The following is a 27,918-nucleotide window of genomic DNA, read 5'->3' as shown; positions in this document are numbered from 1 at the left end:
CACGATACTTTTTCGCGGAAGATTGTCAAGTGCGCGGTAGAAGGCGGCAGGCGACTACCTTCTTTCCTAGAAAACGAAGTTGGATGGTTCTGGTTAAAGGGCAACGGAAGGCGCGATATCATCAATTTGCGCGATCAAATTTGCATGGAGAAGGTCATTACGCCGTGTGTGTATTTGGGCCTTTACACTTCAATGTATTCTTCACTTTTTCCCCTTCAAGCGGCTCTATCAAACTAACTTTCAATATTTAGAAACCAACGAAAAATTAACAATTTTTTCAGAGTGAGAACAAATGCTATTGGCAGTGTGCTCTTAGACGGATGCAAGAAGCCAATGCCAAATGTCCAGGACGATCGCGAACGGAAATTATCGATGGAAGGCATCGAATGATATCTTGCACAGAGCACAATCACATGCCAGATCCACTACGAGCCGAAACTACTCGGTACAGAGTTGCCCTCAAGCGCAAAGCTTTAGAAGGAAACGAACAGCCGGAAAAATGATACGTTTGTGTGCCGCACAGTTTCCAGTGGAGGTAAAGTATTTTTGTTTTTTTTTCACTTGAATATGCTGCTATAAAGACAGCAAGTTAAATAGTATGAATAAATAAGTTTTCTAGTTTGTTTTTCTACAATTAAAAAAATAAAAATCGGTTTGTGCGGTCTACTCGATTATTATATTTGATATGCATACTGCTTTGTGAAAAGACTAACAGTCAGTTGCCTACATGCACGTGGCTGCCACTTTTATGTTTCAAACTTTTGTGCGTTCAGCTTCATGAAATCGTCTCATGATACAGTCTAGTGATTGCATATCTTTCTATACTAAACCAAACATAATTGCATTCCATTCGATTCTTTCGAATTGTTCCACAACTTAATGTATTTTGAATTCTCACTAGTCCTGTGCGCTGCCGCCGCCGCCGACGATTTTTATTCGGCGCGCCGCCGAGGAAATTTAAGCGCGCCGATTTTGATTATGATTGTGTATGCAGGAGCCGATAAGTGTAATTTTATTTTTTGAAAATTATATACAATATTGGACATCAAAGGTATCAATGTCGTTATCAATGTTTTTCACGGAACCAGTTTTTTCGAGAATATGGCTTCGGTCAAAATAAGTTTATATGTTTATCTTTATTTTTTATATGAGCAGTCCGAACATGTTCGAAAAATGATAAATACAAATGAAGATTCGAATAAAAATGACTAGTGTAAATGGTTTTTCATTAATTTTTTGTTTAAGGCTTTACTTTTCATTAGAATACCAGTTATATTTTTTTGAAGATCAATACATATATGCAAAAATTTACAGAAAATTCTGCACAAAGTACGTATTTGATATGATTGCGCTAAATCAGATTTTTTTGTAAAAACATTGTATTATTTCAGCATCGATTATTTCGCGTATTATTTCAGCATCGATTATTTCGCTAAAATTCGTGATAACTTTCATACCGATCAAAATAATCAAAAAGGACAGTTGAAGTTTTTTTCTCTAAGTGAAGGTTCTCTGATTTTGACGGAATGATCTTTTTCAAAAATATTATTGCTTGTAAAGCTTACATGATTTTTTATCTGTTTTAACAATAATGCCGTTTAAGAAATTATTTACCATTTGGCTCAAAAAAGGCGCTGTTTGGATTGTTTTAACAATAGAAAAAGCCTTGGTTTAAAACACTACCTACTAATAGTGGAGTAGCCGTTTTCATCAATTTTTTTAAGAGACTTGTAAGGTATAAGATGGAGGCTCAGCCGCTCAGCAGCTCGACTGAAATTAATGACTGGCACACGGGGCGGAGAATTTGGGTGTTGTTTGTACTTTAATATTGTATTATCTTGGTATATTGACCGTACTTTTCAATAAATTTCTGTTTGCTGCTGGAGAACCACAAATAACTCACTGGGGTCTACTACGAAAGGCTGAAACTCAAAAGGCTGAAACACGAAAGGCTGAAACTCGAAAGGCTGAAATCACGAAAGGCTAAAAATCGTAAGGCTGAAAATTTAAAAATTTTTGTATTTTCGATTTCATCATTTGTGTGAACTGTTTGTGTTGACTATTTGTTGTCGCCAACGTCTGTATATTTTCATGCGATGTTTACCGCCGAAAATCTCCCGGTCTATGTGATATTTCAATAGCACAATTTCTGCATTTAAACATAAGTTTATATTAAAAACTATATATAATGCAACACACTCGTGGCCTTTGGCCAACTCGATTGTCCGGGGTGAATGCTGTCCTTACTCGCTACCGCTCGTTCGGACGTAAACTAGGGGATCACCCCTATGTTTGGAATAGACCTAGGAAATCCAACAGATCAGTTGTTTGAGTGCACGTGGCCGCCGCTTCCGACGGCGGGTCGGCGGCCGGCTCGGGCTGCGGGAGCAGTGGCGGCCTTTGGGGCCGCCACAGTCCCTTGCCCTCGCTTATGCGGCAGAGCCGCATCAGGTATAACACCTATGGGTACGAGAATACGAATACCTTTGGGTATGGGCATACGAAATGGTAGATTGTCTAGGGGTGGTGAGGTTTGGAAACTATGCCGTCGATTTATTTTTCTCGTTCATTTTCTCATTTTCTCAACTTAAAACCATGATAACTTGAAAGAGAACAAATTAACGAAGTGTATGATTAGAGCTTTTTAATTTAGAATAATTTTTTAAATCATATGGCGAAATCGATATTTTTTTTAAATTAAATCCAATGAAAAAATACATCCTACTTGGACCAAAACTTGAAAATTTTGTTATATCATTATGTTGAAAAAAATTAAAAAAAAAACATCTTATTTTTTGGTAAATCGAAATTTTTTGTTCATTTACAAATTTTCGCACTGGAATACAATTTGTTTTAGCGTGTATATATATTTCAATTTTAGAAGGAAAAAAATATCTAATTTGAAAAATGCAACGAACACTCAAAATTTTCTTTGCTTACTTTTAAAACAGTAAATATAATATAATTTTTTTCGCAAATCATTTTCTAGGTACAAACAACTATGTCCAAATTAGCACAAAAAAGGCAATGCCAGCGACAACGCCATAGGGGCCACCTGCCAGTGGATCCGGCCGATTATGATGAAATCGATAAAAAATTTCACAAAAACTTTCGATGGTCGGGAGTTCTTGATGAAAGATATTTCAATTGGAGAAGGTCGTCTAATGATTTTTACGACTATAGCAAATTTGACGAGGCTGAGTCAGGCGAGCATATTTGTGCTAGATGGCACATTTTCCTCCTCCCCGAAAAACTTCCGACAGGTTTTCACGATCCACGGATCCATAGGGAATGGAAGATACCGGATATTTTTGCCACTAGTACAAATGCTTCTCCCTGACAAAGCCGAGTCAACATATCGGAAAGCTCTTAAATTGGTAAAAATCACAGGAGGGTTGTGTGCAAAGCCACGACCGCAAGGTTGAAGTAGAATACTTTTACACAGCTCTACTTACGGCTGTAAATTAACCTACGGCCGGCGTATCGGTTCGCGCCGCTTATCGCGTTTAGCCTGGCAGAGGCCTAATGCGCACGGCCAACACAATAGAAAGGTGTTTTCACATTGAAAATTAGACACGGCTTTACTGGAGTAAGTGTTGACAAATGCATCTACCGCTAATACCGCCGCTATCGTACGAAAAATGACGCGCGTCTAAGAACACCCGAACTGTTTCGCCGTGCCGCTTCCATTTACTTCCTTATTACATCGGCCTTAGGGAAGTACCGGCTGCACCTATCGCTGAGGCTGTTACCATACTGCTACTGGTACCCAAAGCTATTAACTCTTCAAATTAAGTGTTTTATTTGTCCTCGAAAGAACAATTGTTCAATTCAATATCGGATATGATGCAATCGCATCTCTGTAATATTACCGACAGTAATATTCTTCTAAACAAAATGATCCTACTTTTCCATTAGAGGAAGTCCCGGCTGATGTACCGCAAAAATCTCGCCCGATCGCTCGCGTTGGCGTTCAGCCTGGCAGAGGCCTGAGACGTGATGACCAACCACAGGGCAAGTGATTTGTTTAATTTGAAGGCAGCCACAGGCGTGACCCGCTGCTATGGTCTGTTACTGCTGAGTGCCGATATCTGATGTTACTGCTGTCAACGTTGTGGACGGTCCATCCAGTTCACCTTCCGACTAATGATGGTAGCTAGTTTTCCCAGAAACACTCTTTTATAGCCGAAGGGTGCTACGTAATAGGCCACGCCTTTCAGTTCAGGTTTACCATTTCCTTATGTTCTTTAGACGAATTAATCCACAATTCGCATTTGATTTTTGTATCCAGCGAATAAACACCAATGGTGCTCTCACACACGCAACGGGTTTAACCCGTATCTTATTGCGGTTTGTAACATCAAGCGACTTCGTTTGCTCGCTGTTGCGTGTTGCATCTTCGTCTTAGTGAATGCGGTCTAACAGGGCAGTTTGTTATTCAAAGTTGGTCATGCTGATCGCAGCCTTTGCGCTGCCCCTACAGTGGGGGGTTTACTAAATAAAGTGAAAATTAGACAACTACAACAGAGTTTGATTGCATCCCGCACAGAATGTCTGCTTGTGTTGATGCCAGAAAATTATTAACCTTCAATTATTCTTTTATTTGCCTTGAAAAAAGCATGTTGCGGTTCAGAATCGGTTGCTAATTACAACCTTTGAGCTGCCCTAACATTGGTGGAATTAAATTACACGGACAACATGCACTGTGGAAGCTATTTCACATTCAGTAAATTAGACGGGTGCGACAAATTTAAATTACTAGGATGCAACACAGAATGCTTGCTTGCGTTGACAAAAATTATTAACTTTCAATGACTTGTTTATTTGCCTTTAAAAAGGCATTTTGATTTCCGAAATTGGATTTCCTGATGGCAATCTTCATGCTGCCCCAACACGGGGGAATAATGGCTGTCTGGCGACACACGCTGAAAAAAAGTAGGAGGGTGGCACTCAAGACACGACCGCATGACGTTGGACTACGGTATTCTTATATTCCATTGAAACAAATAATAGAGAGAATTGCAACTCTAGTATTTGCTGCAATTTTATCTAACAGTGAATTTCTGAACGCTGAGACGTTAAAACGTTATAAATAATAATATATACTAAAAGAATGGATATCTTTTATTTAATCGCTGTCATTTCATACATATTCGAATCAAACCTTTGTTCGTAGCTGCACTATTAAAACAATCATTTAATTGAGCGAATTGGTAAAATTTTCCTATCCAAGCAAAAAGCAAACTTAACGAAACTATCTGAAATTGAAGCCCAGAACGATTCAAACGAAAATTTTAAATTTAAAAATTGTTTGACATTTAATCGATAGAACTCATGCTAGGGTAGCACCAGCCCAGCATATAACTTCATGTATTTAAAAAAATACGTTTATTTCAATAACTTAATATAGCAAGAGCTCAATTGCACGTTTTTCGGTAGTTGTTATCAAGGTTTTGGCGAGTGGCAGGAAAAATATCACATACGCTATATGTGCACACTGCACACACACTAAATGGCGGTAGCTTTCCTAGTGGCGGTGCTGGCTCGTGCAGATTCTGGCTGGTTTCACCCAACGATATCTGAATTGGATTACCGCTGGTGGGGTCCAACTCAGATCGAAAGGGAACCGAACTAAATGAAGAAATGCAGCCGCCCACTACCTCCGCCGCTGCTGCCTGATACCACCGCTCTGGTTCTGCTGCAGCTCAGTTTCGCCACTGGAATCAGCCACCGCTGCTGATTATTCAGGACCGTTCTAGTGGCCTTCCACTTGGTAACTGATGACTGCTATAAGACGAAGGCTGTTATATAGCCAAATGCAAAAATCCATCCGCGAGCAAAGGACAAGCGAGCTTGTGATTGGTTGAATGTGCACGACTTTTAACATAACTTTTATCTAGTTTAGTATCGAAAACATATTTAAATTATTATATGACAATCTTGCGCAATATTTCCCCTATCAATCAAGCCATTGGTGTTTAGAATCTGTTCAGTGGTAATGATAAAAGAAGCATTTTAAAACGGTGTTGAAACACCTGTTGCAGCTACCGAAAGCGAGCTCGTTATTGGTTGAAAGCTGCGAGACTGCTTACAAAGTCAGATCGGTTGTATCCGTTAGTGTCGACTGTGCTTGTGAAGAGAGGTAGTGATTGGTTGCTCGGTATGATTTAGACAATCGATGTGATTTATCAATTTTTCAATAGTGTATCTCGAACAATAGGTTATTTTTGTTACATAAATTCAACCGTAAAAGAATTTCTGATCGGTTGATGCCAAAACCTTGAAATTCTGAAAAGAAATGGCTGAGATATAAGCGCTCAAAACCTGACCACTTTTCCCTGGTTTTCCCTGGTTGAAATACTAGATTTTCAAATTCAGGAGCCTAACTTCGATATAGACGTTAGTCCAACGTCAAAACCGTGCTGCTCCTGAGACGTGGTGACCAACCACAGGCAAATGTGCTGCTGCTAAGGAAGGACTGCTGTTGTCGCTGTCTAGAACTATTATGAGCGGCTCCGGCTGGAACAGGCTCTTATATAGGCCAAATAGCATGTTTTCAATTGCAAGGTATATGATCCTGTCGACCGTGCTTGGGAAGCAAGCATATAACGACCAATCAGAGGTCGAATTTTTCGTTTTGACAAGGCTTGACTATTTTCAATAGTACAATAGTGTGAATAATAAAATTACAATTATCTTATTTTGAGAAGAATCTTAGAAGATTTTCCAATCTATTGCTGCAAGAACGAAGGAAATCCATCGAATACTAACCGATTTATTAGCATTTGAAATTGGACATATTTTTCACTTTTTTCGGTTTTAGATTTTCATTTCACATCCCTATGTAGCCGAACTTCCTGAGAGAAGTATTCTACTTCAAAACTGCCGCTGTCGATAATGGCATTGCTCTGAGACCCTCCATTGTGCCAACAGACTTTGAGGCTGCTGAGATAAAGGCCGTATCAAAAGTTTTCCCTGATGCGACACAGTTTGGTTGCTACTTCCACCTAACAAAAAATTGGTGGAAGCGTTTGCAAAAAAGTGGACTAAGTGGCGAATATACGAAGAGCGTAAGGATGCAGATGGCGTTCCGACAAGCCCAAGCCTTAGCCTTCTTGGATCCGCAAGATGTGCCTGAAGGCTTGGGCATTGTCCGAGCATCAGCGCCACAATCGATGACGCCATTTTTTGATTATATTGCCAAAAATTATGTGTTTGGTAACAGCAGATGCGGAAAGCTCGGCGCGCAGCCCAGGTTCCCTCCAGAATTCTGGTCTTCGAGATCGAATACATTAAATGATATGCCAAGAACATCCAACAACATAGAGGGATACCACAACAAGTTTAATTCGCTTCTGAAAGGCGTCAGTAATTTGAAATTTTACGCCGTACTACGTGCATTCAGGGAGGAGGAGCAATCGACATCTGCTGAATATTTGCGGTATCTACAAGGAGAAGCCACTGCCAGGCGTCGTTGCAAAAAGGTAGTCAGCAGGGAGACAAAATTAAAGGAACTTTTAACAGCAGCAGATGAGAACAATACGTCGTTAGAGGACCAAATATTGGCAATAGCATTGATATTACAAAATAGTTAAATCTTTCAATTATAACACTAGTTATTACAAATAGTAGATAGTTGTATTATATTAATATTTTTAGTAGTTATTATATTATTATTAGTTGTATTATATTATCATTATTATATTATTATTAAACAACACTTTGTCATCATTAAAATTTTCAAATAATTAAGATGTGAACAAATACTTTTTTTTTCTGGTCACGGTAATTCTGGAAAATAGTTTTCTGGGCATTGGTGCATTCTGAGGAACGGTTTTCTGGTAACCAGTACTTTCGGGGGTTTGGTATTCTGGTGATTAGTACATTTTGGGATTTGGTATTCTGGAGAATGGTTCATTCTGGGGAAAATCCTTCGACACTTTATTTTCTGGGGAATGGTTTTCTAGGAAAAGTCGGACAACCGTCTTCTACAAAAACTGCGCAAATCCAATTTCCGCACCTTTTATAGAAGATATTACCGCGATTGGACGTACCCGCGCACTTTTACAAGAATTTTTCGCGAGAAAATTTGTCGCAATCAACAATATATCCTTCATTGTGATTGCGACACCTTCCAATATGTTACCTTTCTTGTTCGTTTGGCTCGGATTTTGGCATGTTCGTTTGGCTTACAACATTCTCTTCGCATATTTCTCTCTCTGAGTATTGCTACTTTAAAGTAGCGGAGCCCTGCAGGCATGCACGGGGAACATTACAAAATCGATTGGTTTTGAAAAATCAGCGAATGGGTTTTTTTAACTGAAAACCTCTTTTTCGTTACCTCTTCATATTAGGCAAGCTTTATTCATACGCATGAACAAAAAGCCATGAATTGAACATATTTTGAACTGAGTTACAACTGGTTTCGTGAATGACAACAGATCGATTTCTAATGACCACACTTGCAAGGTTGTGATGGTTAGATACCCCAGGTTAGATAGTGCGAGAACTCTATGATGTGATTATTTGGAGGGCTTTTCGCTGATTTTTTTAGGTACAAGTGGACATCACATTTTACTTATTCGTCGTTCTGCGCTTGATACTGCAATCCCTGTAGCCAAGGATACAGTCAACTGAAACACATTGTTAAGCTTTTTTTTCGCTTGTTCTTACAAGCCCCAGAGCTAATTATTTATCCAAGTGAAAATAAGAAACATTGATGTAACGAAAAACCAAGTCACAAAATAAATGTTTTAAAATCGACCAGTTCACAATGCCGCACCTGTTTACAATATTTAGCAGGGTCGAGTTTGCAAGCATATGCATTATCAGACCTGCGCGAATTTTCGTGTACTTCCAATTGGACAAACTGTCAACTGAGTAGAAAAATATAGAAATTCTTGTAGAGCTGGCAAGAGCAACATCATAAAAGTAAATAATACTCCGTTGTAATAATTTCAGGTAAGATCCAGTTTTTCAACATTTCAGCTTCAACAATACCCCGCTGTTGTGCTAAGATATTTTATCTCGTTGTTTTTATATGAAGCATGTCGATTAATGGTTATTTGCTGTAAAAGGCAGCTGCTGACGTTTTTTTCGGATTGTTGCGAGATTCGCAAGATTGAAATAAGTTGTTACGATAGTGTCAGACTTTCTTGCTTCAAGAATGGATGATAAACTGTGGTGAGTAATACGAGTGATAACAGATGAGATAGTAATTGATAAAAATGTTTCATTTCTAGGTTGATCGAACTTGAGTCAGCTTTGCTGGACGATTGTACCGTAGATGACATCTATGCAATCTGCCAAGGAAAAGCAATTCCGGATGCGCTGAGACCAGATGTTTGGCAAGTTTGCTTGGATGTGAGAAATAAGATGGATCAACTAGCACAGTTCAATGAAATTTTTGATCTGCCTTTTCAAAAAAAGCTGCGACAGGACTGCCACAGTTTCGTTGAAAAACTCGGAAACGATGAAGAAGACCGAGTTGCGGTGGTAGCAGATCTGGAATCGATTCTAACTTTCTACTGTAAGAATAGAAATTTGATTTATGAGTCGAACAATGGATGGATTGAGTTACTTTTACCATTGCTGTCGTTGAAACTACTCCGTTCCGATACTTACAATCTATTTGAAGCTATACGTGATACATACGTTCCTAAAGGTTGCTTCAAAAATGGAAATGTTTTTCACATATTTCGGCTTCTGTTGCAATATCATGATCCAGAGTTGTGCTCCATCTTGGATACTAAACGGGTAACACCAGACACGTACTCGATGTGCTGGTTTCAGACACTTTTCGCCTCGACCTGCACACTTGAGGTAACCCTGGCAATGTGGGATTTGTACCTCCAACAGTCGGACCCTTTCTTGGTGTTTTTCTTAAGTTTGATAGTGCTAATCAATGGACGAGAACAAATCATGGAGATGAAAGGTGCTTCTAAGGAAGAACTGATAAACTTTCTAGTCAATATGCCGTGTAACATAGAAGCGGATGACGTGATGGACTTTTGTTCTCTGGCGCAATACTATTCGATGAAAACTCCGCTATCCTTCAAACGTGACCTCTTGAAAGTACTCTTCGGTGTGCAAAGTAATGTTAAGGAAGAAAACATCGTTTCACAAGCGCTCTGTCTGCCTGTTTCGGTGAATGAACTTGTCGAGAATACTTCCAGTGAAAATAGTCATCCGGATGCGGTGCGGTTCTTTCTGGTAGACTGTCGACCTGCAGATCAATATAACAGTGGTCATCTTTCTACTGCTTTTCATCTGGATAGTAACTTAATGCTGCTAGAACCTGTAGCTTTTCAAACCGCAGTTCAAGGGCTGTTGCGAGCGCAAAAGAACGCTATTGAAGCAAATTCGAATGCAGGTGGAGAACATCTCTGTTTTCTTGGATCTGGACGGCTTGAGGAAGACCAGTACACTCACATGGTAGTGGCTTCATTTTTACAAAAGAGCACCAAATACGTATCGTTACTTACTGGTGGGTACGAAGCAATCCACGAGTACTTTGGGGATAATATGATTGACTGTTTAGAAGACCATGATCCTTTGAAATGCCTAATCTGCAATCAAGATCAAATTCAATACGGAAAGCAATCCAACAACAACAGCAACAATGGAAGCCTAAAGCGTGCGGAAAATCGTAGAAACAATAATAATCCAACACAGGGAACCGAACGAAAACCTACAATTGACTTGTTCAGCAAACTTTCCTTGGCAATGAAGTCTAAATCAGCTGAAGTTAAAGGAAAGCTTTTCGATTATATATCCAATCCGACAGCAACAACTCCAACTGCCACCACAGCCGAAAAACACGTATCACGAAACGAACGCAATGGCAAACGCTATCGTAATGTTCCTCCAGTTTTTAGCATCGGTGAAGATCAGGATGAAGAGGACCTTAATGCACCGCACGATTTGCATCCTTCACAACAGCTGGGTACCGCCAAAAACAGCGACGACATTGAAGTCGTATCAATTCAAGCCTACCTTAAATCGGCAGATGTAATTCGCCACTTCCGATGCCAGGAAGTGCACCTAAATGGTTACATGTACGACAGTTATCTACTGGTTACCGGTTCTCACATCATTGTGCTGAGAGAGTTGGATCGCAAGGATCAAGCACGGATCATTGTTCGTCGGCCACTGCACAGTATCGTGAAGATAACCGCCAAAAAACGACATCGAGATTTGATCACTTTCAAGTATGGCTACCCGGAAGAAGAAAATCTCGTGATAACCGATATGGATCGATTTCTTATTCCAAACGCGAGTGAAGCAACCGAGTTGATTTCGAAGCACATTATTAAGCAGACCTAAAAAATGGCTTTCTCTGTTCGGAAAGAGCACAGGGTCTATTTTTCTTCCCTTCGCGAAAAGCTTGCTATTTGGAATAACTAAGGGATTCTACCCAGAAAAGTTATTAAAACATTTTAGCAAAAATTTTAGAAACGAAAATTTTAAACACCTGCCTTCAGCAGTAAATATATGATGCTATTTTCCACAGTACCTTCCCTAAGCTCCCAGTTATTGGTTTCAAGCTATTATAATGAACTCCCTTTCTCCTTTTACTAGTCTTTTAAAATTATAATATTTTAGTCTCCTCAACAATTATTGTGTTTGTAAATTGTAAAAAAATGACCCAGATTTATTTAATAAAGTACCTTGTAGTAACCACGTAACGTACGAATGATAGTGCTTGTTTTGTAATAAAATGCGGCAGTGAGCTTAACAGTAAATGCAATGCGCGTATGGCGGTTCACATACATTCAAACTTATGTTACTATACTATAATCTAATTCTACCGAAATAAACGGCGCTATTATTTGTTGAACACTGGTGTCCAAATGTTATTTCACCTATCATTCTAATTGCCTAATAACTGATAAAATCTAGAAACTATAATCTGTTTGCTGAAGGCGGTTAATCTTGAACATGAAACATTTGTTCATTTTGTGATGATAACTGAGGATTCAATCAATTTTTTACATTTTACGGTCCATTTTTGAAAAGTTGTCTTCCTACCGCCTAAAAAAACTGATCCATATAAATAACAAAGATTTAATTCACCTCTTAAAAAATCGTTCAATCTTCCTCAAATTATTATTGCATCTACATGGGGAAATCATAATGAATCGCTGGATTCTAATTCAACGCAACGAACACGTTGCATGACATCTCTTTGATACGCTACGTTACCCACACTCACACATAATAACCCTGCACTGATTCAGATGGCATTACCTGATGCAACGGTAGTAATCCCTAAATCTGAATCTAAATTCAAGAGATTCAAGGCGACCAATGGAGAAAATATTTAATAATTGTATTTTTTTTATTTATAATACTTCGGAACTGCTACTATTTATAAATGTAGGAAATATTTTCAGTTTTGTTTCTTGATGCCGAAATTAGCCCCACTACCTTAGTCGCGTAGGTTATGTACTTTCTTTCACATTAGTAGAGTTCATTTACTTCAATGCAGACCGCGGACTACTGCTGACCAAGGTATTGTTAAGCTTTTAAGGCAAACAAAAAATAATTGATACAAATCTGCACCTAATTTACAAAAGTGTGTATATCAGTTCGTTTTTTTGCATGAGAACATGCGTCACTAGTGAAGTAAAGCTGTTTAAACAAGTTAAAAATTTTAGGATAAAAAGCAGATTTGTTTTCGGTTGCATTGCGGTGCATTTTGGTGCTTGTGTGAGTTATCTATTAATCCATAAAAGGAAATTTTGGCATCGTTTCTGTGTATGTGTTGGTGAAAAATATTTTGCTAATTCGAGAATTCGAAAACATCTGATGCTTTTAAACTATAAGTGTAAAGAACGATGCTAATTGAACGGGTCCACAATTCTAGACACTCAGTGCATTAGCTTGCATATCGGATCAAATCGGTAGCAACAGTATACGGACCTATTCGAAAAAGTAACGTTCTGTGTTATTGGTTTTATCAGTGTATACTTGAATTGGAGTACAGTATACTGATAAAAACACCTTAGCGGATTAACTCAAGAAGAAAACAAAAACAAAGTGAGTATGTGAGTCCTGTTTTCCGTAGTCAAAAGAGAGTGGAAATTACTTTGTCTCTATGTGCAAATTATCTACTGTGGCGGCAGTGACGAAAGGATGAGAGGGGCCATTAAATAGTAACGTTTGCAGATTGCGCCAATTGAATAAATTGTAAATACATAAACAATCCCAAATGTAAAATCATATTGCATAGTGAAAGTTACCTCTTACTCCTCTAGAAAAAGTTTAAGTAATATAATATGTAAATTTTCCATCTCTTCTTGTTTTGGATTATTCTAAAGAGATGCATCAACCTTTGTCATAGAGCTAGAACCATTAAAGCACAACATTATGCTTCAATATTCACGTGTGACACATAGCGTTTGATAGGTAGCGTTTGGTAGCGTTTCTTTCTCTATCATTATGAAAATGACAACATATGTCTCGGTTCAAACGGAAACATGTTGCGCGACATTCATACAAAGAGTTTCAGATTATCTAATAGAATTGTTTATAGACTAGTATTCATATACTGTACGATTTAGTTTATCGCAGCGTTTTGATTTATTCTGTAATAAATCAGCAATTGATACAAATACAAATAAACAATCCTTCTATAATATTACACATTTTCAAATTTTAGTGTTTGATATGATGTTTCCACCAAAGCTATGCAACATTTCAATATGCACCTGAACTTTCACGATAGTAGCAAAAGTTATTAACTCTTCTAAGCAAAAAAAAAATAATAATAAAATTACACTCTTTAAGATTTTGAATTCAACATGCGACAATGAATTAGTCAGTAAAGTTATTTTTAAACGCATCCTTTTGTGAAATCAATTAATTATTCAAAAAATATCTCATTAAATTACATTCTGTTTAACCTAAACAACAGAAATGCAACTGCGTGGAATGCCTCAATAACACTGGTCGACAAAAGTAAAAAAATGCCCTGAGGCTCAAAGAGGAAAAATGAAAGATTATAAGTTTTTTACCATTCCTGTGAATTTTGATGCCTCTAGCGAATGTAGAAATGCTTCAAAAGGCAGCAGAGTAATTGCTCACCAGGTTCGTCACTTTTACGTTTGCTTACGGAAAAAACTCATTCAAGTCTTTTAAGAAACTATCTTTTCTAGAGATACCAAATATGCTATAACTTTGTAAGGAAAAGTCCTGGCGATATGAAGTCTTTGGCAAAAATGTGTGTTTCACGTGCCCCAACAATTTCTCCAAACGACGTTTTCGTGTAAAATGCAACTAACATAAACCAAGTACAAAATACTAAATTTTGAGTAACTTCCATATAACTTTATAACTTTGTTCCCCAATGAAGATTGAATTTTGTTTGTTCAGCACGGTTTTATATTTCAAAATCTTCTACAACTTTGCCGAATAAACCATTCCTGCACAGACAAACAGACGTATCACTTGATGACGATTTCATCGACCAGAAAAATAACGATTATTTTGAAATTTCGCTTAGTGAGCAGTAATGCCGCTCGTGTCGCTATAAGCAAACGTGCACATTCTTTGTCAAAGACAAAAACCGTCAGTGATGCCGCTGGTTTTGATTTAAGCAAGTGCGCACACCCATTAGCAAAGACAAAAAACCGTTTTACGAAAATATGTTAGTAGGCAACAAGCTCACATGGTGGCGCATGAGTGTAACGTTTCGAATAAGGACGAAGGTTTTTCAGGATTTTTCTTCGAAGAGGCACGTCTGTTTGTCTGTGATTCCTTTTCATAACTTTTGATAATTTGAGATTATACGTGTCATTCATTCAAATAATTGTTTCAAAGATACCATCAAGTTAGGATGAAGGAAAAAGGCGCTTAGGAATTAGGTTACACTTCTTGCCTTTTTGGACCACTGTGCATTGGTTGTATAGAAAAACTGTCTAAGAATGAGTTAAATGGATTTAATAATAGATTATCCGTGCGTTAATTATTTAATAACTTAAATATGCCTTATAAAAAATATACGCCATAAAAGCTGGTTTTTGACTGAAAAAATTAAAAATAAACACAAAATTTCAATCTGAAATCTATTTTCAAATTGAAGTTTTTACGCAACTTTGAAAAAAAACCTAAATTAATCCACCTAGCGGTCAGACCAAGCCTTTCTCATTCAAACTTATTTTTTGTAGAAATAGATTTAAATAAACGCTTCAATCCAATGAATGAACTCTTTGTGTTCTAAAATATTGCTGTTATTAATTGAAGTATAAAATGTGACATTTGACGTAATGTTAGTGCTTAAGAATAGCGAAATAAAAGAAATGACTATTAATTTCGAACAATTTAATCACGAGCGATACCGGGAACGTTCAAATAGTACGATACCATATATAATTATGTTGAGGCCACATATATTGATCAAAGCAGGCATAGTTTTAAATAGTTTTTGAATTTCTTTTTTTCCATAACTTTTGAGCCACATATCAAATTGTTATGAAGTTTGTTATTTGTAAGTTTGAGAGATAACTCATTCGTATGACACTAGTTATGTTCAAATAAGTCGTATAATCTTTGAGATAATAGACTTTCGTGGTTTTATCAATTTAATACATAACGGTTGCTTAAGTTCGATGATCAAATGGAATGGGACCGTATAAAGCAGTCTAATTTTGAAACCACGTGCTCGATTAAAATTCATCAGTTAACCCTTAAATAGCCATCGGATATCAATATTGTTCAAATCGGTTGTGTAATTTCTGAGATAATGAAGTTTCGTGATTTTCAAATTTCGGCACATTAAAGACGAAGTTACAGTCCGATTACAGTAAAATTCAATAGGGTGTTATGAGATTACTAGAATTTTCATTTGACACTTATTTTGTGAAAATCGAGTCAGCCCTCTCTGAGGGAAGTAAGTGAGTTCAAGTAGTCTTCGGAATATGTTCCATTTCATAGCTGGATTTCACATTTTTAAACATAACAAGCAAATGTATAGTCCGATTGCGAAATAAATCAATATGGTCTTATGGGGCAACTAGACCTTCCATTTGACACTGATTTTATGAAAATCGGTTCAGCCATGTCTGAGAAACATGAGTGAGATTAAACAGTTTTCAGAACACATTTCTTGTCATAACTTGTGAACCACAAGTTCAATCTTTATAAAATTCAAAAGTTTAAGGTATTTCAGGTAGCCCAATTTTGTTCAAAACGGGTTTGGAATTTTTTAAATAATGATGTTTCATAATTTTTACTTTTTGATACATATCCTCTAAACTATAAATCCGATTAGAATGAAATTGAATAGGGTCTTATGGGGCAACAAGACCTTTCATTTGCAATAAATTTCATGAAAATCGGTCCAGCTATCTATGAGAAAAGTAAGTGAGAATGAAAAGTTCCACATACACACACACACACACACACATACAGAACATGCTCAGCTCGTCGAGCTGAGTCGAGTGATATATGCCATTCGGCCCTTTGGAGCACTTTTATACTTTCGGTTTTGCCAGTGATTGCTATACCTTTCTAGGAGAAAGGCAAAACGATTACCAATAAAGCAACTAAACCTTCAATTTAAAACTAAGATTGTTGAAATCAGTCCAAAAGGAGTAAATTGAAAAAAAAAGTTTCTGAACACGTTTCTTTTCATAACCTTTGAACTACATGTTCAATCATCATAACATTCGTTAGTCAGGGGTTTTGAAGACATTCCGTTCATGTGATACCTATTTTTTTCAAATCGTTCGTGTAGTTTCTGAGATAATGGAGTTTCATAACTTTTACATTTTGATACAAAACAGACAAAGTTACAGCCCGATTATAATAAAATTTTATAGGGTCTTGTCAGTCAACTAGACCTTTCTATTGCAACTTATTTCGTGAAAATCGGTCCATCAATCTCTGAGAAAAGTGGGCGAATTGAAGCAGTCTAAGAAACATATTTCTTTTCATAGCCTGATTTCACATTATTATACATAACGGACGAAGTTGAAGTCCAATAACAATAAATATCAATAGGGTCCTATGGGCCAACAAGGCCTTCCATATGACACTAATTTTGTAAAAATCGGTCCTGCCATCTCTGAGAAAAGTGAGTGAGTTTAAACAGTCCTCGAAACACGTTTCTTTGCGTAGCTTTTGAACTACTTGTTTTTCAAATGGTTCAAAAAACAAGCCCGTTTTTTTGACACCAATTTTGTTCGAATCGGTTGTGTAGTTTCTGAGATAATGAAGTTTTGTGATTTTCACATTTTGATACATAACCTCGAAACCAAAAATCCGATTACAATAAAATTCAATAGGGTCTTATGGGGCAACGAGACCTTTCATTTGCAATTAGTTTCATGAAAATCGGTTCAGCCATCTCTGAGAAAATCGAGTGAGATTGGGAAACCGTTACATACATACACACACACACACACACACGCACACACACATACAGAAAATGCGACTGATATACGAGATTCGACCCTTTGGAGCACTTTTATACCTTTGGTTTTTTCAGTGATTGCAATACCTTTCTAGGAGAAAGGCAAAAAGCAGGATGGAGAAATAAAAATAAATTTTTTAATGGAAGAATATTTTTTCTTTATTATAATTCCAAACTTATTTGTATTCTATTGATTTTGAGAGTTTCAGACAGCCATTTTAAATTGAAAAGCTTTTGGTAGTTAACATATTTTTGACGTGGGACTACGTCTTTGTTCACTATACTGGGATGCATTCTGTAAAATTGGAAATGAAACTGGCAAATGTTGCGTCAGATTTCAAACGTTAATAACAGCATAACCACATGATGGATAACAATAACCAATATGTTGTTGGGTAGATGAGATGTATAACAATTTTGTAATATGATAGTTATCACTCTAATTTCATTGCTAAGCGGTAAAATTGATAAAAAGTTTCAATGACAAATTTACGCGAATAATGAACCAATTACATGCGAGCATTCCTAGCACAGACGACGTGAATGGACACCATCCGTTCCCTGTGATATTTTCTGCATCAATATCGAAATAAAAATTGACAGAGTCTCCCCGTCCCAATAGGTCAATTTGTTTTTGCTTCCATGAGCTTAGACTAATATGATGTCTCAAAGGTAAAAGTTTTCCGAAAAGTTTGAAACAATCCCAATTCTTGAACAATTTCTAAACCTGCTTACAAAACCTAATAAAAACTGATGTCTCAAAAGAAAACATGCCGGTAAAAGCAACAGTACCAGTGGAGTAAAGAACCGCAGGTCTCTCGTCGTCTATGATTGCAGCGGTACTCTTCTATTCGTACATTTCGGCGGTACACTTCTATTCGTACTGCAGCGGTACTATTCGTATTGCAGTGGTACACTTTTGTTCGTACATTTCTATTCGTGTGCAATCGAGGAAAAACTGCAATGCTGCTGTAGATGGTGATTGAAAGTTTATTTCATAAATATGATTACTTACTAAGTTACTCAACAAGAATTGTAAATTTTTCCAACGGATATTTATTTAATTTTATCTTCGATATTCATTTAATCATCGTGACCGGCTAGTATCGAAAGAGCGAATTCCTAAATCTACACATTTATAGAAGAGTAAGAGCCTGCGAATTCTTGTGAACTTTTTGTTTATTTAATAAGTTTCATTCAGAATCTCTTTTTACATTTCAAAATTGTTAGATTATATATTATTATTCTAAGCCTTACCATAATAAACGCTGTAGGCAAATGAAAAAAAGTGTCAAGCAAAAAACAAAAATGGAATTGTTGATTGCTACAATGTTTTGCTGGAACTTGTTAATAATTTTGTTTAAAATATCTTCTTATGTTTGCAAATTAATGAACCTTTGTAAGGGCTTACATATTATATTGAAAGTAAGATACATCTTATTGATTTGATTTAATCAGAGTTAAATGAGACAAAACCATTCATTATGGTAACGTAAGTATTATTGGATTTGGTTTTTGAGGGTAATTCTGACTTTGACGCATTACGAGAAATTCTTGGTGCTTCTTCAACAAGAATGATATGCTTCTGCCTTGTCAAATACATGTTGTTTTCGCACAAAAATACTACAGGCATAATATCGTCAGATATAAATGATATTCTTTCGAGCGTTGTTGAATATATTTCAAAAATTGATTTCCAGGGGAGGCTGAAAATAAAAATACGTACAGTCGCAGAGCAAACACATTAATTCTGTCTGCAGACTCTGTATATTTTGTAACTAAAAATTCCCTAATTTCAGTGTTTAGTCCCACGTCACCATTTCATACAACCTTAGGGCTGTAGACCTTGTAGTATTTTCAAAGAACTGCAAGAAAATTGTGTGAGTGAAATATCTTGAAGGATGGTGATGTTGGTACTGTGTATAATGTGTGATTTCTCAGAGAACTATTCACTTGTTCTTCAAGATGCCGCTCAAAGTATTTATTGGAATAATAGTCAAGCCACCATTCATCCCTTCATTGTTTACTAATCAGAATCTGAAACACTAAAAAATATCAACTTCATCGTAATATTGGAAGTAGTGTTCATTGCCGAATAATGAGTTTTTTTTTTCGAAAACAAAAATACTTTTGAATAAAGCGATATTCATATCTGATGGAGCTGCCTCGCAACTCAAAAATAGAGGAAACTTTGCAAGTCTTTGTAAGTTCAAAATAAGGCATAACATAACATGCAGAGTGGCATTTTTTGCTACTTCTCATGACAAGGGCCCATGCGATACAGTTGGTAGCACATTAAAACGAATGGCTAGAAACGCAAGTTTAGCTAAAGAACATAAACATCCTATTACGAACGCGAATGAATTGTATGATTGGGCTAACCAGAAAAGTAACAACCAAAGCACACAAAAAAATCACTCTGGGTAATTCATCAAACTTCAAACTGCAAGAACAGTGATTATGTTGTTCAAAATGTAACCTTCGATGTTATTTAACTTGCTAGCAAATTTTGCGCTACTGTGATCGTTCGTCTGCTAGTGTACACTGGGGTCGCTTTTTACGCGGTTAGTTGTACCGCATTTAAAAGATAAGATTCGATGTATTTATACTAAACTTATTTGATACCGCGTACAAATAATCTTCCGAATCGAGTGAAAATAATCCGCGTTATTGTAAAAATATCCCGTTTAAAAAAACGCATAAAGCCAACCCGCGTAAAAAGCGACCCCAGTGTAATTATGAATTTTTGAACATAATTAAAACTGGTATAATGTAATTTTACAAAAAAATTATGTGAAATGATTCAAACTTGACAACACTCTTATAGAATGACAAATAAGCACACATTGGTAGCAACTTGACTCAACTTAATTGCATGTTAATTGGATACTTTTGTTTTAGTGTGTAGTGTATCATGGCTGTATAAGGCAATTATATTGTTTTAGAAGTTCATTGCACAAAAAAGAGCCAGTAAATTATCACGTTGTCAACCACCTGCTAACTACAGTGGCTAATTTTTGCCTTCATAATATTATCTGATTATATTAAATCAACCATAAGAGTATATACTGTAATGAAACTACATTGACATAAATAATTTTTCATCCACCATTGGATCGCCTGTAACACTTAATGACCTTATAATATAGTCAATAGTCTCCATTCGAACAGCGTGTCCATTAACCGAAGTGTGAGAGGTGAGTTTTTTATTCTGTGAATTTCAACGCTCCACTAGTTTCTTGCAACCAAATGTACTCGCTCGATAGGCAAAGGTTAAAAATGCATCAGATTTGCATTCGCTGTATCGTATCGCATTAACGCCACTCGTTGCACTTTTTCCCATTGTTTCAGTTTCAACATCCGCGGAACGTACTCCAAGTGGCAGTGACATGAAGTCCATTGGAACTGCTCATCCATCGATTACATCCACGGCTGTTGTTTCCGAGTGGGAGGATAATGTTGCATTCGATTCGGATGATCCAGACTTCTCGGGGGAGCCTGGCGTCATGAAAAACGAGTCGGCAACCCACCAGCTTCCGGTAGTAAGACTGAACCGTTCGACCACATGTTTCAACATCGGCGTAACACACGTGCCTGCAAATATTACACACTTTTTGAAAGGTAGGTAAACTGGCTGTTTGTATGCATGTGCGGGAATGGAAAAATTGGTCGGATCTGCGAAAGTTTTTTCATCTATTGCGTGGGACAGTTATTTACACCTTTTATGTACGTCAGGAGGCTCGTCGAGGTTGGCAAACACTGATAATTCATCTAAACAGATTGTTTTTCTGCACGCGGTTTTACATTTTTTGCAACTTGCAAACAAACAACTCGCAGTCGGACGATCGTATTGTAAGGAGAGGAAAAAGGGGATTTAGGATCGGACGTTCTGCTGAATGAATATAGAGAAAGTTTCTCAAATCTTCATACAGACGTTTTTGGGTGAACGGTAACTACCACAGTAACTTAAGAGTGTGTCTATAACTCAAGATAATTTGCAAAGAATTGTCGAAATTAGGAGTTTTAGGATTAGAAGCAATTAAAATCCTATCCTTTTTATGTTTTTTTGTTTTCTTTCACTAAAACTTAGAATCTAAGTAAGTCTTTGTTGGAATTAGGATTTAAAGAATATGTCTAAAAATTCTTTTTGGGCCATTTTCCATCTGTGGCATGCTTTATCCCTTTTTCCCTGATTATAAAAAAACATTACATCTTCGTTATCGATCAACTTCGCTTATTAGTGCCTTCCCGTTTGTAGCGGCGGCCAGCCGGTTCATGTGTTGATTTGTGCAATTTCTGCTTACAGATCAATCAATTCAGCCAATAGACAGTTGAAATTTGCGTGCTTGCAAATTGGACTAAGGTTTAAATTATTTGGATTGCCAATAACTGGCATAGCGATAGGCTCACATCGCGGATTGTTTATTATTAAATTTTTGCTTGAACTTACTTACTTACCTACTTACTTGACCTTAGTTTATGTTTTAAGGCGTAGTACATCTCGAGCCTGGAGGGCTAATAGTGGTCTCGATCAACTAGATTAGTTTAAAAAATTCGTTATCGATGTTGTTTTTAGCACATTTTGCATGTTGTAGGATAAGTACAACGACACACCGTGGCTCAGTGCTGAGTTGAGAAAATCTCCAGCTCGAAAAGATCCTCGACCTGATCGGGACCGAACCCGACATCACAACCGTGTGGGAGAACTAGCCAACCGACATCGCCAACCGACATCGCCAACCACAGAACCACGGGGACCACTAACACTAGATCTCGACGTTCTATGCATTTCTAAGACATCTGAGCCAATTTTTCCATTAACCGCCATATCATCTTTGCCATTTACTTCTTACAATAAATTTTTTGTTGGAGATTAGTAAATTTATCTGCTTCTGATTCGTCATGTTACTAAAAAATATATCTAATATATTTTATCATTAGATTACAAATCAATCGATTTTTAAGACTTATCCCATCTTCGTGAAATAATTTCAACGTTCAAAACAGTCGTGAACTTATTCCAATGAAACGTCTCTTTTTCCGTTTTCACTTCAGTGGTATGACATTCATAATAACCCAGATTGCACAACAGATTTACGACGTTTTTCGCACTTACGTGAGTCCCGTAATGGAGCTGTATTCATTTCACTCTGATTTCATTGTGAGGTGACTCCCGTAATAAGCACCCATATCAGAGAAATCAGGGAATACCAGGAAAAACGAAAAACTGTCCAAGATATCTCTTTGATGCGTGAGTGTCGAATGACCATCCTGTCTTTTGTGTGAGAGGTGATGGTAGTTTTACATTTAGGAGCGAAAGCCTTCTGTGGCGCACGCTAAGGTTTCGAAAACAAATGAAAATACTGACCGTTTACAAGCCTGCGCCTGACATTTTCTCTCTCTGCTCATAAGAAATATCACAAACATTTATTTTCTTGTCCATTTGTTCAACTGGCTAGTCCCAGATCTCTCGTAGAATTTCAATAGTAAATTCGTTTTCTAGAGCAAAAGCTTACCCGTTTTGCCATTCGCTTAAGAGTGCCATTATAGACTGTTCCGGAAATTATGAACACATTTTCATTCATAAATAAAACAAAATATATAGGAGTTTTTTGATCATTGCATTTTCAAGTATGTTTGATAATAATGTTTAATTTCCAATTTTATTTCAATTTGTATTATTTTTGGCAGGGTACGCGAGTTTTCTTGCTTCTTTCTTTACACCACTCATAGGCTTATGCACAGTGCTCTCTCCAATCTCTTATTTTCCTGTCCATTATGGAGTCAGCAGGCCCGGGTTTACTCCCACCTTTCGGGGCATCTGCTTACGTATACTCTTCACCTTATTGCGTAATGCAATTTGAACTGCTCCGACACTCACACGTTCTTCTTTGGCTCATTTTTTGATCGAAATACGACCCCCGGCGACTCATTTGTGCTCAATTCGTTTTCTTCTGTCGGGAGAAAGGCCCCGCATTTTCAAACCTCCACGCCAAACGTTAGAAGAAAATGACAACATCAGTTTAATTTGAACGTAACCTACAGGACGCAGCCAAAGTTTAGCTGAATATTGCACGTTATTTTAAATGACGGGTAATTATTAGTGTATTTATAATTTGCAGAACAGTCTATAACTAAATTGTATCACATGGACCTTTTCCGTGAGATGTTTTGAAAAAGTGCACACTTAAAATTTATCGCCACGTCTCGGTAATTTTTGCCAAAAACGGCGCCACTGCACAGCACAGTGGTTTAAAACGCGAAACGCGTGATCGTTAGCCTTTTGAGTATAAAAATGCCATTTGATAAAAAGTAGATAAAATAATAAAATAGATAAAATAGATAAAAAAATAAAATATTCATCTCACTTTTAGTGAATTGATCAGAAATTAACTTGCATCATAAGATGCGCCTTAAGATCTACAAAAACTTTGTCGAATACACTATAGCACTTAAATGACATATTCATACTCAAAAGGCTGACGATCACGTTTTTAGCGTTTTAAACCACTGTGCTGAGTGTTCGATTTAAAAAAGAAAGACAGCTGTCACATTTTTTCGTAAATCTCAGTTCATAACCATACCATCTCTAAGAGACCTGTTAGATCTAGTCACGATATCGAATTTTGAACTTAACGATTACTTTGGCGTTGAAGCCAATCACCTTTTTTTGTTGAAAAATACTTTCAATCATTTTTCTTACCTATAACATCATACATTGTTTCATCCACTTATTGATGGATGTGGGTTGCTAGAAACTTGGTTTGGTGCATCGCCATCCGGATTCCGTTTTTTGTAGGAGTATTTCTACCAATCCTTAGCTATGGCCGGCATGACTCACAAATGGGCATCGTTTAATCTAGTTGATAAACTTATACTAAACAGTGTATTTATTCGATGGTTGGTGATAATAAACTTTGTAAATTCCTACGGCTGCATCTGGGACTTTGAGAACCGATACAGTCAGTAGTGCTAACATCCGTGATTTATTCGTTTGATTCAGGATAATATACGTAGTTTAACTCTTTTCGTAACTACCTTCTGAAGATTGTATATCCTAATTATTATATTTCAATTTGAATAGTTAATTGCGCATGTGGAAAACGACATAAATACGACATATTAGCTGGGAGTCAAAAATCTGTCAAACTCTTCCGACACCACGCTTGGACGATATTCGCCGTGTGGCCGGTGTGCCATCCTTTTTTTCCTGTTAGGTACATTTTCCACTGCGACCAGTTTTTTTATCTATGGTGGCAGGCCCCGTTTTTTTGGTGTCAGTGAACAACTTGTATAGTAGACTTCAATGTTTAATTTAGTTAACAACAAAACCCATGTTTATCACACATTCCAGAGAGAAAATTGCAGTTCAGGTCTCAAAAAACATTTGATTTCACATCTGTTCCTTTCTAAGTGCTTCTTATTCTCTTTAATTCGACGTTTTTAAGACAGCATTGATTACGAAATTGTCTCAGTTTTCCAACGATATCAACAGATTTGAGCTAGCTATCATACTTTTTGTGCTAGACCTCGTTAAAGGCAAACATCATCGAAAACTGAAAAAGTGGATAACTTTGCAGTAGTCGAATTTTGGCCATATGCGTAAAAGGATTTTTTTTCATCAAATAGGGTCCTCATACCTCTACCCTCGAAGGATTTTTAGTGTGCTCCCTAATGCTCTGTATATAATCCCGAAGAAATATTTTGCCCAGAAAAGGGCGTACCAAATATAGCAAATATTTGCCTCGTTCAATGCCTGTCCAACACCCAGCTTTCTCTTCGACAAACTGGAATAATTGAACACTCCAGTTTCTAATCAGTGTAGCAAGAGCAGAAGTGGAAGTATTCTAGAATTCAAACACCAGTGGTGATTTACTTAAACAAATTTTTACAGGAGGAAATTACATTATCTGGGCTTAACGGGAAATTATCAGCGGATCTAAAGCGATTGTTTGAAAATCGATGTCGAAGTTCTGATGTGTACTTGAATACGTTTTATTTTATTTATCATTCCCGTTTTCCGGACAACCGATTACCGGGAATATTGCAAACCCTAAAATAAATCTCCTCGATTATCGAGCTGTTTCATTGTTTTTCCAGGTGTGTCTATTAATTATTTTTTCTACTTTTTGAGTTCTTTTTTTTAAGGGACATTCTGAGATCCAACAAGATGGTTCTGGTCCTATGAATGGTTGCGTTGATCTATTTCTTGCCAACAGATCAGCTTATTCATTCCCTTCAATACCACAGTGCCCAGGTATCTAAGTGGCGCATTAAATTATTGCCTGTATTTCTGCTTGAAACACAGTTGTCTATCGGTATTGATATGTTTAAATCGGGACCTGTTACCCCAGCCCCAACTCTATTGTTTAGCATGGAACCATCCGCGTAGAAAATTATTGACTCTAGTAGTGGTGAAATGCTAGACCCTCCTTAATCCCATTCCGTGCTACTTGGCTCAGTCACTTAAAATAATCGTTCAAAGTTATACTGCCAAACTATCCAGCCTTCCTGAGTTAATAGCGCAAAAGCGCGCTCCTTCAAAAAAATTTGCTGTTTTTTTCGTAGTCTTAGTGCGTTTTTCTCAGCTTCTAACTGCACAAATAAATGCAACGGAAGTAGACTTAACATAACATATAATACTTTCGAAGGCGTACTTCGAGTTGCTCCCGTGATGGAAATCGTAGCAAGTCCTTGTAACTTTTCTAGCTTTTTCTGAGCATATCAAACATTTGTCTTTGGCCACATTACTTTGGGAATTCTGGGTCTAATGTAAGGCGTAGAGGTCCAGTGGATCATTGTTGGCATCACTCGTGCCGTTCTTTTGAAAAAAGAATGCTCCTTCCCGTCGAGGTGCCAAAGTGTCTGAGCCTCAACCTTCCCTTCATAGTACGCTGCGTTAATTTTCACGTTTTTCTCAATAAACACAGATGGGAGCTTCCCACGCTTCTACCGACGCGGTGCTCTGGAACCGCGGGATGTTGAAGTGGAAGGGGAGAATTATGGCCAACGTCTGCACCCGTCGATCATATTTGATACTGTGTGGCTTTTGCAAGACAGAGAGTTTCTCATCAGAAATCACGAATTCCTGACCTGCGTGCCGCGAAAGTATCAGGTTTGGCTCTGTCCAGCCTCTTCTTCGTTGTAGCCTCCTTTACCGTGCAACCATGCGTTTCTACCTTCACAACGATGGAAAGTTGCATTCGAGCTTATTGAGCACCCTGTATGGAGTTAGTTTTATGGAGACGCATGGCTGTTGAAAGGTAAAATAGGGGAGACAGTGTTGAGCATGAAAAAGTTTTTGTTAGAAAACGTTTTTATCCAATGTGCCAATTTTTAAGTGTTGTGAAGAGTTTTGGGTAACTAAAACAAACAAAAACGTTTAAAAACCTCCGACCTTTTCAAATCTCAGTCTAGATAATTTTTCAAAAAAAGTATGAAAAGTTGCTTAGCTTAGTAAGGCCTGCTGCTCGTCGACAAAGTTTTATTAAATTCTGGAAGGTCGCTGCCAGCACCTTAGACAAGTGGGCGCGAAGGCCGTCAATGATATCAATGATAAAAACATTGTTTTTGCTTACGTTAAGTTCTTTGTTGTTGAAATGTTGGAACTGCTTAAAGTATTTGTGCAAAGACAGAGTAAGCTGCAAATGGGCGTTTTAATGGAAACGTAAATACACGAAGGTTTATATTTTGCAACCTATTTTTCAACAGAGTAAATATTTTGCCCAATTGCGAACCAGTGCTAATCACTGCTCGAGGTGGGGTAGCCAACAACAATGGTGACGCATCCTTCGTTCAGTTCATCCTTCATCCGTTTCCCAGTATATATTTTCTGGATGACGCTTGTGGATCTCAACTCACATCATAAAGGTAGCAGACTCAGCTGCAGCCCATATATAGAATGGGTATGCGTTCGTATGCATTCGTGCGTTGTCCCGTGCTTGTTGTTTTGCGCAACCATATGGCAGCTGAAGTATGTCGGAAAACGTACAACTTTCACCCTGGTCCAACAGAGCTAGCTACACTTAGATGATAGTCGATGTGTAAAGATATCTTATTCAAAACAAGCCTCTGTTTAAAACAAGATTAAATAAAGCTTCTTCATGGTACCATTTATTTATTTGCTGCGTAGAATCATAGATATTATTTATAACGTATATTAACTATCAATGTATCGCAATTATTTCCAGAATGAATTTTCTCTGAATGGGTCGTTAATTAGGCGTATTTTGTCATTTAGAACCGAATCAACAAAAAATCTTAAACTAATTTATATTACAAGATTTTCAAACTATTCTTGTTACATCACTGTACTTCATCTCTATTTCAACTACTGCTGATAATTAATTGTCACAAACCAGCTAAGGCTTTGCTAATAAACGCTCTGAATGTTCCAATTAACACCGGATGATTTTTGCCATTTTGTTCTGCAAACAAAGCGACCCTTTGCAAGGTTTGTTTTGATCGTTATACTGATTCACAGGAAAATCGTCACCAAACAG

General features: G+C 37.3%; 2 protein-coding genes across 4 annotated transcripts in view; both read left to right on the top strand.

Moving 5' to 3' along the window:
• Positions 1–8,867: 8,867 nt before the first annotated feature.
• LOC129727200 (TBC1 domain family member 23) lies at positions 8,868–12,293 on the top strand. Of its 2 annotated transcripts, none has more exons than XM_055684765.1 (3): positions 8,868–8,961; positions 9,047–9,180; positions 9,243–12,293. In XM_055684765.1, the coding sequence occupies exons 2-3, from the start codon at positions 9,167–9,169 to the stop codon at positions 11,323–11,325; spliced, it is 2,097 nt and encodes a 698-aa protein (XP_055540740.1). In that variant the 5' UTR covers positions 8,868–8,961; positions 9,047–9,166; the 3' UTR covers positions 11,326–12,293. The 2 variants fall into 2 exon arrangements, with proteins under 2 accessions (XP_055540740.1, XP_055540739.1); XM_055684764.1 differs by having other exon boundaries at positions 9,047–9,183; positions 9,243–12,292.
• A 163-nt stretch (positions 12,294–12,456) lies between these two features.
• The window catches only part of LOC129730300 (protein pinocchio), a 68,558-nt gene continuing 53,096 nt past the window's right edge, over positions 12,457–27,918 (top strand). The window contains exons 1-2 of one of the 2 annotated variants that reach the window (XM_055689518.1): positions 12,457–12,513; positions 20,768–21,037. In XM_055689518.1, the coding sequence (XP_055545493.1) occupies positions 20,806–21,037 (232 nt within the window). In that variant the 5' untranslated portion in view covers positions 12,457–12,513; positions 20,768–20,805. Of the gene's footprint in view, positions 12,514–12,559; positions 13,042–20,767; positions 21,038–27,918 lie in introns of those variants that run through there. The other variant, XM_055689517.1, reaches the window with a different exon arrangement.

This window comes from Wyeomyia smithii, chromosome 3 (genome assembly GCF_029784165.1).
Source record: "Wyeomyia smithii strain HCP4-BCI-WySm-NY-G18 chromosome 3, ASM2978416v1, whole genome shotgun sequence".
Taxonomy (NCBI): Eukaryota; Metazoa; Arthropoda; class Insecta; order Diptera; family Culicidae; genus Wyeomyia; species Wyeomyia smithii.
This window is presented reverse-complemented; position numbering and strand designations above follow the sequence as displayed.